Source organism: Aquarana catesbeiana, linkage group LG01 (assembly GCF_042186555.1).
Source record: "Aquarana catesbeiana isolate 2022-GZ linkage group LG01, ASM4218655v1, whole genome shotgun sequence".
Classification (NCBI taxonomy): Eukaryota; Metazoa; Chordata; class Amphibia; order Anura; family Ranidae; genus Aquarana; species Aquarana catesbeiana.
Genome location: NC_133324.1, coordinates 294886209 through 294904571, shown reverse-complemented (window position 1 = coordinate 294904571; position 18363 = coordinate 294886209). Strand labels below are relative to the sequence as shown.

The window sequence follows — 18363 nt, the reverse complement described above, 5'->3', positions numbered from 1 at the left end:
CCACCTAATTTTTACCACTTAGAATAATGTTTTTTTGAGGGATCGTCAAAGAGAAAGAAAAAAAAAAAAAAAAAGAATTTTGACATGCTTTCACAGCGTAAAGCATCTGTTTATATCATGTTCAGGAATAGAACACAAGCACAAAGTGGCTTTTATTTACTTCACAAACTTCATGTCACACGAATGCCCTAGTTTTATTCTCCAAACATATGGGATGTGTATTCTGATGAATCCCTCTGGGCAGTGTGGAGCATTGATATAATATGATCCATTATGTCACTGTGCCTGCTGTGTTTTATCATGAACAACTGCAAACTTTATGATCATTTCTATTCCTTCATACTAGTGTGTGTGTATAAATCTATAGTCTTCTACGTATAAATCCAGTCACTGTATCTAATGTATACATCAAAGCTGGACCAATGTAACAATGTACTGTATTATGTCTGGATTTCTTCTTCTTTAAAGAGAAGCTAAAGTGTCCCCCCCCAAAAAAAAAAAAAAAAAATAAAAAAGGGAAGAAGAGGGACAACTTTAAAATGAAAAAAAAAAAAATAATCTATATTTTTTACTTTCTGCTATAATACATATAAAAAAAATCCCAATAAGTGTATATTTATTGGTTTGCATAAAAGTTATAGCTTCTTCAAATCATAGGATATTTTTACGTTTTTTTTTTTTTTTTTTTTAATACTAGTAATGGCAGCGATCAGCGTTTAACAGGACTGCAACATTGCGGTTGATTAATCGGATACCTGATACTTTTTACTTTTTTTTTTTTTTTTTTTAAGGGACCAGTGACACTAATACAGTGATCAATGCTAAAAATATGCACATTCACTGTACTAATGACCCTGGCAGGGAAGGGGCAATCAAAGGGTTAAGTGTGTCCCTAGGGGGTGCTTACTAACTGTGTGGGAAAACACAGAGATCCGTGTCCTGCTTAGCAGGAACACAAGATCTCTATGTTCTTCCCTGTAAGAACAGCAATCTGCCTTGTTTGCATATTACCGTTCTGCCTCTCTGGGGAATGATCGCGGGTGGCTGCTCCCTCTCTGGCCATTCAGTGGGCCTGCCCCCAGAGGCTACTGCACGAAGCGACGTACAGGTGCATTGCATCGCGTAGCTGAGCCGCCTTGCTGCAGTAAATGTGTGCAAGGCAGTCCGGAAGTGGTTAAAGGGAGGAAGGGGGGGTGGGGGCGATGCAAAGCAGCAGAACTTTCCCTTTTGGGTGAAGTTCTGCTTTAAATGAAGAAAAGGGAATAAATTGTGAATGACCATATTTTAGGGGAACTTGAGGAATATATTTTTTTCATTTTTTGCCTGGAGACACACTTTAGAGACAAATTACTTGACTCGGTTCCTACTAGAGATGCACTCCGGCATCCTCCAAACTCATCTCTATTTGAACATCAAAATTGTGCTTTTTTTTTTTCTTTCAATCAGCTGCAGGCTGAGTCAGCACACACAAAGGGGCGGGATGCTAGTGATGCCAATACCCTTACATGGACACATGGCCTTATTAAGTCAATGGCATCCCTCCCCTTTGTATAGGTGTGCTGTGGGATGGGGAATGACCCAGCCCGCAATGGGTTGGCGTTTAAAAAAAAAAAAAAAAAAAAGTGTGGTTTTGATGTTCAAATGGAGAGAAGTTTGGAGGATGACCAAGCTCATCTGTAGTTCCAACACCAGAGTTTTACCGGTAACTTCGCAATCACTTATTTGGCAAGTTCAAATATATTTAAAAAGTGTAACTAAATGCAAAACCCCATTTTGGGGTTTGAATCCCTGAATGTTTTCTTGTGTCCCAGTGGTGAGATTTCCCTGCACTGCCTATCCTAGAGCCAAAACAGAAAGCGAGAGAAAATTCCTCCAAAGTGAGGAAACCACCAGTTGTCACCAGAGATGAGCTCAGGCGTGTTTGAAAACAAGTCCAAACCTGCTTGAGCTACTGTATTATATCATGAAGCTGTTACCGCGGACCGCCAATCACAAGCCATCGAAGCACGCCCTGCTGCCAGGCATGTACATGCTCAATGTATACATGCAGCTGTGGGCAATGTCTTGGCATCTTATGATTGGCAGTCCGCAGTGACAGCTCAGTCAAGTTTGGACTAGAAACCGAAAACTGAACATGCCTCCTTGTCCCTAATTGTCACCATAATGGATTTCCCCTATATTCCTGTACTGGTGACAACACAAAAAAAATAAAATAAATAAAAACAACAAAACAAAAAAAAAATTTTTTTTAAATTTAAAAATCTGCCTTGCCAGAAAAATAAATGTAAAAGCCAAATTAAAGTGGTTCTAAAAGGCAAAAGTTTATTTTTTTTATCTTAATGCATCAAGATAAAAAAACCTTTAGTGTGCAGCCCCCCCCCCTCAGCACCCCTAATACTTGAGGTCCATCTCTATCCACCGTTGTTGCACGAGAGACTTGGCAGTCTGGGACTCTCCCTCCTGATTGGCTGAGACACACAGTAGGCACCATTGGCTCCTGCTGCTGTCAAATTCAGTGAGTCAATGAGGAGAGAGAGGGGACAGACCGAGCCATGGCTCTGTGTCTGAATGGACACACAGAGCAAACTGCTTGCTGCGAGGGCACTCAACAGGAGGGAGGTGGCAGGAGCACTGAAGAGGGACCAAAAAAAAGGAGGATCAGGGCTGCTCTGTTCAAAACCACTGCACAGGGCAGGCAAGTATGACATATTTGTTATTTTTAAACAAAATAAACAAAACTTTAACTACTTGTCGACCAGCCGCTGTCATGGTACTGCGGCAGGTCGGCTTATTCTCCCGAGAATCGCCGTCATTGTACGTCCGCAGGGGAATTCTAGTTTGTGGGCCACTGGCCAGCGTGCGAGCCAATCAGCAGGTGGGGCGGACTCGATGTCCGCCGGCCACCCACGATCATTCCCCGCAGTGACAGGAAGGGAATCATTCTGTGTAAACAAGGCAAATCTCCGTTCTGACAGGGGATTACACTGAGATCCTGTCTTTCTGCTATGCAAGAAGACAGATCTATCTTTCCCCAGGCAGACCATCCCCCATACAGTTAGAACACATTTAACTCCTTGATCGCCCCTGATGTTTACCCCTTCCTGCCAGTGTCATTAGTACAATAACAATATTTTTAGCACTGATTACTGTAATAATGTCACTGGTTCCCAAAAAAAAAAAAAAACTGTCAAAAATGTAATTTAGGGTTCCGATCTGTTCGCCTCAATGTCGCAGTCCCGCTAAAAATCACAGATCACTGACATTACTAGTAAAACAAAAAAAACAAATAATAAAAATGCCATAAATCTATTCCCCATTTTGTACACTCTATAACTTTTGCTTATTGCGATATTTTTTTTTCTTTTTTACCAAAAATATGTAGAAGAATATATATTTTTTTATATTTGTTTACCAAAAATATGTAGAAGAATATGTATTGGCCTAAACTGAGGAAGAAAGTTTTTTATTTTCATTGACGCCACTTTTTGTTTATAAACGCAAAAAATAAAAACGCAGGAGGTGATCAAATATCACCAAAACAAAGCTCTATTTGTGGGGGGGGGGACGTCAATTTTGTTCAGGTACAGTGTCACATGACCACACAGTTGTCAGTTAAAGCAATGCAGTGCCGTATCGCCAAAAAAATGGCCTGTCATTAAGGGGGAAAAACTTCCGGTTCTTAAGTGGTTAAATATCACATTAAGGCCTCATGCACGCTGAAGCTGATAAACTAAAAGGGGTTGTAAACCCTCATGTTTTTTTTTCACTTTAATGCATCCTAATGCCCCCCCTCATTTTACTCACCTGAGCCCCGTATTTCTGTTGGCAGAGAAGTGCTCTCCCTCTTTTCACGAGGTCCCGGCTCTTGATTGGATAGATTGATAGCAGCGCAGCCATTGGCTCACACTCCTAACAATCAAATCCAATGATGTGAGCGCCGGGGGGGCGGGGCGGGGCCGAGTCCGACATTCATGTCTATGGACACCAAATGCTGGACTCGGGAGCACGCCTGCAAGGTAACCCCCCCGGGAGAGCGCTTTTCCTAGGGGTTATCTGATGTGGGGAGGAGCAGCGAGAGCCGCCGGGGGGACCCCAGAAGAGGATGTTTGGGGCCACTCTGTGCAAAACAAGCTGCACAGTGGTGGTAAGTATGACATGTTTGTTATTTTTTTAAAACTCCAAAAAAATTCAAGTGATTGTAAGGGGTTTTTTTTTGTTTTTTTTAATTAACAAAACAAACCCTTACAAATCACTTGAAGTTTTTGGGAGTTTTTTTTTTTTTTTTTTTTTTTTTTTTTTTAACAGCCCTTAAAGTGGATGTAAACCCAATGTCATCCTTTCTAAACTACTGCCATAGGGGGTTATCTATAAGGATATACATGCCTCCTGCATGTATCTTTACATGTCAAATGTCTCCCCTCTGTCTGTTATTAGACCTGAAAAACTGCAGATTCTGTGGGTGGGTCTGTTGTCTGGAGCTCGGTGGGTGGAGTTGTGATGTCAGTAGACTCCCCGCCCACCTCTACACTCCCCTTGTCAATATGCATTTTCTCCTGTGTATTCCTTACACTGAACTTCTGCTATGATCTCTAACATCCAGTGAAAAGACAGGAAAGTAACCACATGACTTCAGCATGCCAAATCATGCTGAGGTGTGGAACAGCCAATCCTTGCAGAGCTGCTGAAGAAAGGAGTGGGGGAGGGAATTAAAAAATAATGCATGTCTTAGGCTAGTGCACGAGATCTGTAAATCACCTGTCACTCACAGCAAGGAGGATTTGACAAAGTTTTTCTCTGTTTGTCAAGTTTTATCTCACTGAACAATAAAAGAGGATTGCTCAGAGCTGGATTAACTCTTTGTGGCAAGACTGGGCTCAAATGATAGGAAATCGTATACTCTACATTATGACATCAAAAAAAAAAAAAAAAATTGGGGGTTTAAATCCACTTTAAACTCCCCTCTATGCTATCCTATGTGTCCATGCATGTTTTTTGAAGTTTATCAGCAGGGGAGTTTATGGACTGTTGCATGAACAGCCTAAAATCACATTCAAGAGCAGTTCTTTTGACCACAAAAAAACGCTGATAAACGCGCTTTTCTCAGCATTTTTTACATTTCAGAGCTGAATGTAAGCTGGGTCTAATAAATAATAATAATAATAATAATAAAAAAAAAAAAAAAAGACGCCTAAAAACGCATTTACAAAACACTTGTTAAAAGCGCGTTTTTTAAAGTAGCGTTTTCCTGCCAGCAATCCGTGTCCAGAAAGACTTCTTTGAACGTCCTGTGTGCATGGAGCCTAACAGTGTACACCCTGTCCAACCCAAGCCCAGTTTCACTGTACTTACCTCTGGGGAAGGTTTTTGATTGGTCAGCTCCATCACAGAGCATCTCTCAAATTCGTCCCGGAAGTGCTGCGCAGAGCAGGGATTTCAGAACCCCAGACGGCTGGACCAGCTGCATAGAAAGTGACAGCTCATCACCCGTTAAGGTAAATCCAGCGGGGACCGGAGAGGGTGTACGGTGTATGTTGGCCTTTATCATTTGCCTGTAAAAAGGTGAACTAACCCTTTAAGTTCAGGATGCAAGCTGTCAGTGTCTCCCCACTATGTAATGAAGGATAGAACATGTGTGGTAGTATTTTTAGAAATGTATAGGAACCCCCCCTAAATTTAGAGGAAGCACACCCCAAATTTAGAATGTAGAGGAAGCACACCCCAAATTTAGAGGAAGCACACCCCAATGCTATGATCTTACCTGCTGATTCCTGTCCACAAGGCGATCTACAGAGCACAGATAGAACACCAGCATACTCCTCACCAGCTCCCACGTGCTCTTACTTCTGTAGGCTTCTTGTGTGTTGTGAAAGTTGATGGTGAGAGCAGGGCAGGGTCTGCCCCCCACATTCTCACACCTCTCTATGTGATCTATGTGGGAGCCCACAGGCCATGGCTTCTCCCCTGTCTGCTCAGCAGCCTCCTTCCTCTTCACCTGAGAAGCTGTCACTGCCGAGGATCTCAGCCGTACGGCGGCCCTGGCCGGGGTCCTGATTCTCAGAGCGAGCTTCATAGAAGAGGTCATTCTGCTGCACGCCATATGGGATGTACACACGTGAACGAGCCAGCAGATGATACTGTGAAAGGGAGAGACACGGACCTCGCCTGCTATTGGAACTGCGCTCTTCCTCTGAGCGCCACACACCTCCGCCACGGGATTGGCTGCAGCCGGTGACGTAATGCACACTATACAAACCCTCACACAATCTTGTAGTTCCCAAACACGCTGCCAGGAAAGCCCCTCCTGTTCAGTCACACTGTCAGTGACGTTCCCAGTTCTGCATGAGACCACACCAAAGTTTACCAACTGTTAACCACTTGCCACCCAAGCCAACTTCTCTCCTACGTGTATATATATATATATATATATATATATATATATATATATATATATATATATATTTATATATAATTTTTTTTTTGTTTGTTTTAGCTAAGACCCTAGGGAATAAAATGGCGTTCAATTTTTCAATCCCAAAAAAAACTTTCATGAATTTCATGAAAAAAAACACACTATTCCCCCGGAACACCAGAATATGCCTGGGTAATTAGGCCCCTTCTTACAACTTTCCCATATTAACCGCCTTCCTTCCTCACTTTCCTTCTTCCACTTCCTTAACCCCCATGGGCATCTGCAGGTAGGGGCAAGGGAGGGGCAATTCCCCCCCCTCACCCCCGGAATCGTCAGGAAGGTGTTGCAGTTGCCAGCTGCAGTGTCCGCCGTGGCCACCGCTGACTTTTTCTGAGTCAGCCTGCTGCTCTCAGTCCTGACACATCTGATGTCCCTCCCTCACCCCCGGCCCGATCATCGGATGAGATGGCTCGGCCGTTCCGCCGCTCCTCTTCCAGTGATTGGCTGCCTGCCTGTGCACGTGTTGTGTAGATCCGGCCGGCGCCGCCCACTCAGTGCAGTCAGTGGTCGAGCCGCTGAGTGATATGCTGCCAGTGCCTACTCATCATCACATCACAGGAAATCCTGACCTGAAGTGAGTGGCATATACAGTTGCAAGCAACAGAAGAAGAACCACAGGTAACAGCAGTTAGGAGGAGCATTTTGATTTATATATTGCTGGAAAGTTGGACAGCTATTACTGGAAAGATATGTCTGTGTATGTTAAGAGATATTTCATCTTCTTCACTTTGTATAGGCTGTTTTCATCAAGATCAAAATATGGCCACAACAGATGTATTGCAATACATTGCAATATAAAAAGATGTACATTCTCTAGGCTATATGAATATGGGCATGGACAGGGGGTACGCCTGGCCTGAGTAATTTCCAATACAAAGTGAAGCTGAATTTTCTCTTACATAACACATATATCTTTCCACTGGAAAGATATATGTGTTATATAAGAGATAATTCAGTGTCACTTACTATTGGAAATTACTCAGGCCAGGCATACCATGTCCATATAAATATAGCCTAGAGAATGTGCATCTTTTTATATTGCATGGGTGACCTTAAAATGATGCCCCCCCACCTGAAAAAAGTTCTGCGGAAGCCCATGTTACCCCCCCTTTTTGTTTTTTTTCCTCTCATTCCCTCCCCTAGATCTATTGAGATCAGACATACCTTTCTAGTTCCCCTTTCCTTATAGTGAATAATGGGAACTCCTCAACCTACTACAGATAAGTTCCTCCTTAAACCTTTTACCCTAAACGCACGTGGCCTTAATATACCCGAAAAGCGTTCAAAACTTCTGCTTTCCATGCATAAAAGTAAAGCAAACGTAATCTTTCTACGTGAGACTCACTTCAAGGCTGATCCCCCCCCAAAACTCTCCAACCTCCACTAACCTACTATCTTCAATGCCACAAACCCCACTTCAAAGTCTAAAGGGGTGCTTATTATCATCTCCAGACATTGCCCCCTACACATCTCAGACTCCCTGGTCGATGTAGAAGGACGCTATCTGTTCTTGAAGGGAGAACTCCGTGGGAAACCCATCATGCTAGCAAACATCTACCCCCCCAATACACAACATCCACTTTGCAACTTCTCACTTCATTTTCTACTGGCATGATAATTTTGGGAGGTGATTTCAACCTCTCACTTAATCCCACACGTCCAACGAAGCTTCTTCTATGCCTTACAAAGCTCTTTGTGCAATTAAAACGCACTCAAAAGATTTGCTTCTGCATGGGACCTGGCATGATCTAAATCCGAATGATAGAGATTACACCTTCTTCTCTGCCCCATCGCTGATACACCAGATTGGGCTACTTTTTTCTCACCCAAATGGCTCATTTACACTTCGGCTTCAACACACATTAACACCTAGTTTACACTTGCTTCAAAACAAGGCTTCGGACAGGCTTTGTTAAAGCTCTCTGAATGCACCTGCCACTAAATAAAATAGTTAGCTTACAGTCCTGTTTACACCTTGCTTTTGCTTTTATTTGCTTCAGCTTTGCTTCAAAAATACCCCATGTAGTTTTAGTGGTGCTTTAAGGCGTCTTCAAAGCCACCATGGACGTCTATGGCAAAGCTTGCTTGAAGCCCCACCGAAGAATCATTAAAGCCCCATGAAGCCTCACCAAAGCCCCACCAAAGGCTCATCGAAGCCCCATTGAAGCTCCACCACAGCCTCATTGAAGCCCCATCGAAGCCTCATTGAAGCACCAAGCAAAAGCAATGTGTGAACAGGACTGTAAGCTAACCATTCTATTAAGTGACAGGGGTTTTGACTGGTGTTCAGAGAGCTTTAACAAAGCGTGTCAGAAGCCATGTTTTGAAGCAAGTGTAAACTAGCCCAAAAGACATCTATGTTTCAATTGACCCCATGTATCTTTTGGATTACCACCCTATCTCCTTGACCTCATCCCTCCCGACCACAGCGCCCCCCCCCCCTCCTGTTTGGCTACTCAATCCATCTCTGCTGACTTACCCCACGGCCGTCTCTGCTATACGCAAACATCTCCACCAGTACTTCAGAGAGAACAAAGCTCCAAATGTCTCCCCCTGTACTCAATGAGAGACTCACAAATGTCTCATCAGGGGTGAGATTTTACTGAAAAGAAAAGGAAATGCTACATCACACCTGCACTTTACAATATTTATAAGATTGTTACATCTGTGGTTAAACTATTGGTGATCGGATATGTCAGTCACTAGAAGACTATGCCAGTTATCATGATTGACTAATTTCCATTGATCACCTGATGACTTCACCTTCAATCCAAACAGATTGTATGACCAATCAATATCTATTGGTGTATGTGAGTGTGTCAGAATGAGAGTTGTATGAGGTGATTTAGAAAATGGTGGCCACCTTTCCTCCTCCAGACTTTAGGTCTTTTAATGTGTACTGGGAATAGGGTTGTAGTTTAACAGTCATTTATATATGGAATTTTACTTTTGGATAGTCTTCAATAAAGATTTGTACCTATATCACTGAATTGTCCTCATAGAAGAGTTCCTTTGTGCTTGTCACGTTTTTCTTTTGGATTTAATCATAACTCAGAGGACTACTAAATCCTAGTGTCTCTGGATTGCTATCTATCATCCGAGATACTTGGTTTAGACGGTGGAACCGTTTAGAAATCCCCATTACAGGTTCAGGCCAAGATATGGCCAGTATGTTCTAAAGGGGGATTTTCGGATCGGTATTTAGGAGCAGTTGAGAATCCCCTTTTGTTTTTCTTCTCTTTTTTTCTTTAATTATTTGGAATATAGTGGGATTATACTTCCCTTCCAAGGGGCTCCTCTCCCTATCCACTTACCCATATCTCCCTAGTCCACTTTTAATATACACATTGAGGGGCACTTTGAGCATACCCCCAGAAAATTCTTATATATATTTATAGCTGGTATTAATTAAGGACATTGTTGGTAACAATTGATCCCCTCTATCATTCAGATAAGCTATGGCATACCTATTGAATGAAGAGATAGACCTGGAAATACAGTCAGCATTTTCCTGCGATACGACTGCGATACACAGTGGGGGAGATGATACCCTAAAACAACTATTAAAAAATCACAAAAAACTCACAATTAAATTTTTAAATAGGAAGTGGGACATCTCCTCACTGAAATCGCATATTGAACACAGGATAATTCCAAGAGGATTGAGGGAAAGAGTAACCCCAGCAGGACATCTGCATACTCCCAGATTCCTCCAACTTTGGAAACAAAGCTGTCTGGAGCATGGCCTAGCTATTCTTAAAATGATAGTGGATGAAGAGCAGTTACAATTAGAGGAGATTAGCAAAGAAATTGACATAAGTGTTCAATCGCTTGAACCCTACAAAGCGGATCCGCTATTCATTAAAACTAATGAACTTCTAAAGAAAGAGGTAGAAAAAACGCAAAAGCTATTGAAGTCCACAAAACAGGAAAAATTTAAACAAAACCTACAGGATTGGGACAGTGGGGATATATTTGACCCCACGGTACCAAGGGGTAGGAGTAGATCGCGTAGGCGAAATCGCAGAGATAGATCTAAGGTAGCACAATCCAGATATTCCTCTACAGATAGCGAAACAGGATCCTCTGAAAAGACAGTGGCTTTTTTAGACATAGAGGGGGATCCACCAAACAGCTTAAATCCCAGAAAGAGTCAAGTGAAAACAGGCAAATTTCCCCCCCAGGGCAAAAACGGAAGTCAAGGAAGAGAAAGAGACACAAAGGGAAGTCAGAGGCAACTAAGATCGGGCTCACGGAGAACTTAATGAATGAAGGGAATATGAAAGACAGACACAACATACACGAAATGGCTATGCAGGATAGGAAAGTAGTTAATTTATCAGATTTTCCCCTCAACCAACACCACATATCACTATTACAAAAAGGATTGTCTTTTTCACCTACAAGCTCAATGAGTGAATTTGAGGTGTTTAAAGATATAAACCTATTTCTACGTAAGGTTATTTTTAGATACTGGCATTCCGATCATCGGGATGTGAATCCCATTGATGAAAAAACCAAGGAAGAAAGGGAAGCTTTAGAGACACTAGTATCCCTGCTGGAAGAGAGTGAGAATTCAAACCTTGACGAAGAAATAAAGAGTCCTTCGCCTGAACCACTGCGCCCCTCAAATTTAACCATCAGGTCACTCAAAATGCCCCCCCTCTCGAAACACAAGCAGATTCAATCACTTTTGGATCAAGTCCAAAGGGATTTGTCCACGCTTGATTGGAACTACCGTGGAATAGATAATCTAAGACCGGAGGAGAGAAAAGCCCTTAACCACTTGCCGACCGCCGCACGACTATATACGTCGACAGAGCGGCACGGGCAGGCAAAAGGACGTATATGTACGTCCTTGCCTGCCCGCGGGTGGGGGGTCCGATCGGACCCCCCCCCGGTGCCTGCGGCGGTCGGCAAATCTCCCCCGGCGATCGGAGGTGAGGGGGAGGCCATCCATTCGTGGCCCCCCCCTCGCGATCGCTCTCAGCCAATGGGATCATTTCCCTGCCTCTGTATTGTACACAGAGGCAGAGGAAATGATGTCATCTCTCCTCGGCTCGGTATTTTCCGTTCCGGGCCGAGGAGAGAAGACTGCAATGTAAGTGCACCAACACTACACACACAGTAGAACATGCCAGGCACACTAAACACCCCGATCCCCCCCCGATCGCCCCCCGATCCCCCCCCAATCACCCCCCCCCCCCTGTCACAAACTGACACCAGCAGTTTTTTTTTTTTTTTTTCTGATTACTGTATTGGTGTCAGTTTGTGACAGTTACAGTGTCAGGGCAGTGAGTGTTAGGCCCCCTGTAGGTCTAGGGTACCCCCCTAACCCCCCCTAATAAAGTTTTAACCCCTTGATCACCCCCTGTCACCAGTGTCGCTAAGCGATCATTTTTCTGATCGCTGTATTAGTGTCGCTGGTGATGCTAGTTAGGGACGTAAATATTTAGGTTCGCCGTCAGCGTTTTATAGCGACAGGGACCCCCATATACTATCTAATAAATGTTTTAACCCCTTGATTGCCCCCTAGTTAACCCTTTCACCACTGATCACTGTATAACCGTTACGGGTGACGCTGGTTAGTTTGTTTATTTTTTATAGTGTCAGGGAACCCGCCGTTTATTACCGAATAAAGATTTAGCCCCCTGATCGCCCGGCGGTGATATGCGTCGCCCCAGGCAGGGTCAGATTAGCGCCAGTACCGCTAACACCCACGCACGCAGCATACGCCTCCCTTAGTGGTATAGTATCTGATCGCATCAATATCTGATCCGATCAGATCTATACTGGCGTCCCCAGCAGTTTAGGGTTCCCAAAAACACAGTGTTAGCGGGATCAGCCCAGATACCTGCTAGCACCTGCGTTTTGCCCCTCCGCCCAGCTCGGCCCAGCCCACCCAAGTGCAGTATCGATCGATCACTGTCACTTACAAAACACTAAACGCATAACTGCAGCGTTCGCTGAGTCAGGCCTGATCCCTGCGATCGCTAACAGTTTTTTTGGTAGCATTTTGGTGAAATGGCAAGCACCAGCCCCAGGCAGCGTCAGGTTAGTGCCAGTACCGCTAACACCCACGCACCGTACACCTCCCTTAGTGGTATAGTATCTGAACGCATCAATATCTGATCCGATCAGATCTATACTAGCGTCCCCAGCAGTTTAGGGTTCCCAAAAACGCAGTGTTAGCGGGATCAACCCAGATACCTGCTAGCAACTGCGTTTTACCCCTCCGCCCGGCCCAGCCCAGCCCACCCAAGTGCAGTATCGATCGATCACTGTCACTTACAAAACACTAAACGCATAACTGCAGCGTTCGCAGAGTCAGGCCTGATCCCTGCGATCGCTAACAGTTTTTTTTGTAGCGTTTTGGTGAACTGGCAAGCACCAGCCCCAGGCAGCGTCAGGTTAGTGCCAGTAGCGCTAACACCCACGCACGCACTGTACACCTCCCTTAGTGGTATAGTATCTGAACTGATCAATATCTGATCCGATCAGATCTATACTGGCGTCCCCAGCAGTTTAGGGTTCCCAAAAACGCAGTGTTAGCGGGATCAGCCCAGATACCTGCTAGCACCTGCGTTTTGCCCCTCCGCCCGGCCCAGCCCAGCCCACCCAAGTGCAGTATCGATCGATCACTGTCACTTACAAAACACTAAATGCATAACTGCAGCGTTCGCAGAGTCAGGCCTGATCCCTGCGATCGTTAACAGTTTTTTTGGTAGCGTTTTGGTGAACTGGCAAGCGCCAGCGGCATAGTACACCCCGGTCGTAGTCAAACCAGCACTGCAGTAACACTTGGTGACGTGGCGAGTCCCATAAGTGCAGTTCAAGCTGGTGAGGTGGCAAGCACAAATAGTGTCCCGCTGCCACCAAGAAGACAAACACAGGCCCGTCGTGCCCATAATGCCCTTCCTGCTGCATTCGCCAATCCTAATTGGGAACCCACCACTTCTGCAGCGCCCGTACTTCCCCCATTCACATCCCCAACCAAATGCAGTCGGCTGCATGAGAGGCATTTTTATGTCCTCCCGAGTACCCCTACCCAACGAACCCCCCCCAAAAAGATGTTGTGTCTGCAGCAAGCGCGGATATAGGCATGACACCCGCTATTATTGTCCCTCCTGTCCTGACAATCCTGGTCTTTGCATTGGTGAATGTTTTGAACGCTACCATTCACTAGCTGAGTATTAGCGTAGGGTACAGCATTGCACAGACTAGGACACACTTTCACAGGGTCTCCCAAGATGCCATCGCATTTTGAGAGACCCGAACCTGGAACCGGTTACAGTTATAAAAGTTACAGTTACAAAAAAAGTGAAAAAAAAAAAAAACACAAACAAAAATATAAAATAAAAAATAATAGTTGTCGTTTTATTGTTCTCTCTCTATTCTCTCTCTCTCTATTCTCTCTATTGTTCTGCTCTTTTTTACTGTATTCTATTCTGCAATGTTTTATTGTTATTATGTTTTATCATGTTTGCTTTTCAGGTATGCAATTTTTTATACTTTACCGTTTACTGTGCTTTATTGTTAACCATATTTTTGTCTGAGTACAGCATTCACGACTTTGAGTGGTTATACCAGAATGATGCTTGCAGGTTTAGGTATCATCTTGGTATCATTCTTTTCAGCCAGCGGTCGGCTTTCATGTAGAAGCAATCCTAGCGGCTAATTAGCCTCTAGACTGCTTTTACAAGCAGTGGGAGAGAATGCCCCCCCCCCCCCACCGTCTTCCGTGTTTTTCTCTGGCTCTCCTGTCTCAACAGGGAACCTGAGAATGCAGCCGGTGATTCAGCCAGCTGACCATAGACCTGATCAGAGACCAGAGTGGCTCCAAACATCTCTATGGCCTAAGAAACCGGAAGCTACGAGCATTTTATGACTTAGATTTCGCCGGATGTAAATAGCGCCATTGGGAAATTGGGGAAGCATTTTATCACACCGATCTTGGTGTGGTCAGATGCTTTGAGGGCAGAGGAGAAATCTAGGGTCTAATAGACCCCAATTTTTTCAAAAAAGAGTACCTGTCACTACCTATTGCTATCATAGGGGATATTTACATTCCCTGAGATAACAATAAAAATGATTAAAAAAAAAAAAAAATGAAAGGAACAGTTTTAAAATAAGATAAAAAAGCAAAAAAATAATAAAGAAAAAAAAAAAAAAAAAAAAAAAAAAAAGCACCCCTGTCCCCCCTGCTCTCGCGCTAAGGCGAACGCAAGCGTCGGTCTGTCGTCAAATGTAAACAGCAATTGCACCATGCATGTGAGGTATCACCGCGACGGTCAGATCGAGGGCAGTAATTTTAGCAGTAGACCTCCTCTGTAAATCTAAAGTGGTAACCTGTAAAGGCTTTTAAAGGCTTTTAAAAATGTATTTATTTTGTTGTCACTGCACGTTTGTGCACAGTTGTAAAGCATGTCATGTTTGGTATCCATGTACTCGGCCTAAGATCATCTTTTTTATTTCATCAAACATTTGGGCAATATAGTGTGTTTTAGTGCATTAAAATGTAAAAAAGTGTGTTTTTTCCCCAAAAAATGCGTTTGAAAAATCGCTGCGCAAATACTGTGTGAAAAAAAAAAATTAAACACCCACCATTTTAATCTGTAGGGCATTTGCTTTAAAAAAATATATAATGTGTGGGGGTTCAAAGTAATTTTCTTGCAAAAAAAAATAATTTTTTCATGTAATCAAAAAGTGTCAGAAAGGGCTTTGTCTTCAAGTGGTTAGAAGAGTGGGTGATGTGTGACATAAGCTTCTAAATGTTGTGCATAAAATGCCAGGACAGTTCAAACCCCCCCAAATGACCCCATTTTGGAAAGTAGACACCCCAAGCTATTTGCTGAGAGGCATGTCGAGTCCATGGAATATTTTATATTGTGACACAAGTTGCGGGAAAGAGACAAATTATTATTATTTTTTTTTTTTTTTTGCACAAAGTTGTCACTAAATGATATATTGCTCAAACATGCCATGGGAATATGTGAAATTACACCCCAAAATACATTCTGTTGCTTCTCCTGAGTACGGGGATACCACATGTGTGAGACTTTTTGGGAGCCTAGCCACGTATGGGACCCCGAAAACCAAGCACCGCCTTCAGGCTTTCTAAGGGCGTAAATTTTTGATTTCACTCTTCACTGCCTATCACAGTCTCGGAGGCCATGGAATGCCCAGGTGGCACAAACCCCCCCCCAAATGACCCCATTTTGGAAAGTAGACACCCCAAGCTATTTGCTGAGAGGTATAGTGAGTATTTTGCAGACCTCACTTTTTGTCACAAAGTTTTGAAAATTAAAAAAAGAAAAAAAAAATTTTTTTTTTTGTCTTTCTTCATTTTCAAAAACAAATGAGAGCTGCAAAATACTCACCATGCCTCTCAGCAAATAGCTTGGGGTGTCTACTTTCCAAAATGGGGTCATTTGGGGGGGTTTTGTGCCACCTGGGCATTCCATGGCCTCCGAAACTGTGATAGGCAGTGAAGAGTGAAATCAAAAATGTACACCCTTAGAAATCCTGAAGGCGGTGATTGGTTTTCGGGGTCCCGTACGCGGCTAGGCTCCTAAAAAGTCCCACACATGTGGTATCCCCGTACTCAAGAGAAGCAGCAGAATGTATTTTGGGGTGCAATTCCACATATGCCCATGACCTGTGTGAGCAATATATCATTTAGTGACAACTTTGTGCAAAAAAAAAAAAATAAATAAATAAATTGTCACTTTCCCGCAACTTGTGTCAAAATATAAAATATTCCATGGACTCAACATGCCTCTCAGCAAATAGCTTGGGGTGTCTACTTTCCAAAATGGGGTCATTTGGGGGGGGTTTGTGCCATCTGGGCATTTTATGGCCTTCAAAACTGTGATAGGTAGTGAGGAGTAAAATCAAAAATGTACGCCCTTAGAAATCCTGAAGGCAGTGATTGGTTTTCGGGGCCCCGTATGCGGCTAGGCTCCCAAAAAGTCCCACACATGTGGTATCCCCATACTCAGGAGAAGCAGCTAAATGTATTTTGGGGTGCAATTCCACATAGGCCCATGGCCTGTGTGAGCAATATATCATTTAGTGACAACTTTTTGTAATTTTTTTTTTTTTTTTTTTTTTTTTTCATTATTCAATCACTTGGGACAAAAAAAATGAATATTCAATGGGCTCAACATGCCTCTCAGCAATTTCCTTGGGGTGTCTACTTTCCAAAATGGGGTCATTTGTGGGGGTTTTGTACTGCCCTGTCATTTTAGCACCTCAAGAAATGACATAGGCAGTCATAAATTAAAGACTGTGTAAATTCCAGAAAATGTACCCTAGTTTGTAGGCGCTATAACTTTTGCGCAAACCAATAAATATACACTTATTGACATTTTTTTTACCAAAGACATGTGGCCAAATACATTTTGGCCTAAATGTATGACTAAAATTGAGTTTATTGGATTTTTTTTAGAACAAAAAGTAGAAAATATCATTTTTTTTCAAAATTTTCGGTCTTTTTCCGTGTATAGCGCAAAAAATAAAAACGGCAGAGGTGATCAAATACCATCAAAAGAAAGCTCTATTTGTGGGAAGAAAAGGACGCAAATTTCGTTTGGTTACAGCATTGCATGACCGCGCAATTAGCAGTTAAAGCGACGCAGTGCCAAATTGTAAAAAGTGCTCTGGTCAGGAAGGGGGTAAATCCTTCCGGGGCTGAAGTGGTTAAAGAGCTTAAGGAGGCCAAGGAGGTCATTATAAAAAGCAGTGACAAAGGCGGAAATATAGTACTACTTTCGCAGGACCTGTATGAAAGGGAAACCATGCGCCTTTTAAAAGATGATAACACGTATAAAAAACTATCATACAATCCTTTTCCTGAAATCATAGATGCCTTAAACTTCAAACTCAGGATGGCATGCGATAGCAATCTTCTCTCCAGCAAAGAGACAAAGTATCTTTGCGTCAACGAATTTAACACGCCTACCTTTTATATCATACCCAAACTCCATAAATCGATTACCAACCCTCCAGGAAGACCTATTGTGTCCGCAATTAAAGGACCACTGGAGAGAGTGGGCAAATTCGTTGACGCAATGATAAAGGAACTAGTGGGTGAACTCCCCTCATATGTGCAGGACACACGCGATGTCCTTAGGAAAATAGATAGAATAAAAGTGCCGACAGACACCCTATTGGTGGGGATTGATGTAGAATCCTTGTACACGTCAATCCCGCATGAATGTGGCATACAAGCGGTACAGCACTTTCTTGATTCCAAATTTCCACAATTAGCTGCACAGAATGAGTTCATTGTAGATCTGCTGCTATTTATGTTGGATAATAATTGCTTTCAGTTTCTCAACCAATACTATAGACAAGTAAGAGGTACCTCCATGGGGGCCCCATGGGCCCCAGCATATGCATGTCTACATTAGGGTTGTCCCGATACCGATACTAGTATCGGTATCGGCACCGATTCCGAGCATTTGCCCAAGTACTTGTACTCGGGCAAATGCTCCCGATGCCTCCCCCGATACCTGGAAGACAGCTGTGATCGGCGCGTGGGGGAGTTACAAGATTCTCCCCCAGCGGCTTTCAGCTGCTTTAGTGACATACAGCGGTGATCGGTCACCGCTGACTGTCACTGCATCCTCCTCCATGCCCCCTCCGTTCCTCTGTCCCCCTCCGCTGTCCCCCTCCGTTCCTCTCTCCTTTTCTGTCCCCCTCCGCTATCCCCTCCGTTCCTCTCTCCTTCTCTGTGCCTCTCCGCTGTCCCCTCCGTTCCTCTCTCCTTCTCTGTGCCTCTCTGCTGTCCCCTCCGTTCCTCTCTCCTTCTCTGTGCCTCTCCACTGTCCCCTCCGTTCCTCTCTCCTTCTCTGTGCCTCTCCGCTGTCCCCTCCGTTCCTCTCTCCTCC

General features: G+C 43.7%; 1 protein-coding gene across 1 annotated transcript in view; it reads right to left on the bottom strand.

Annotated features, from left to right (window-relative positions):
* Window positions 1-6227, bottom strand: part of PRODH (proline dehydrogenase 1) — a 227899-nt gene extending 221672 nt beyond the window's left edge. The window contains exon 1 of the mRNA XM_073629331.1: window positions 5759-6227. Within this exon, the coding sequence (XP_073485432.1) occupies window positions 5759-6097 (339 nt within the window). The 5' untranslated portion in view covers window positions 6098-6227. The remainder of the gene's footprint in view (window positions 1-5758) is intronic.
* Between the last annotated feature and the right edge of the window lie 12136 nt (window positions 6228-18363).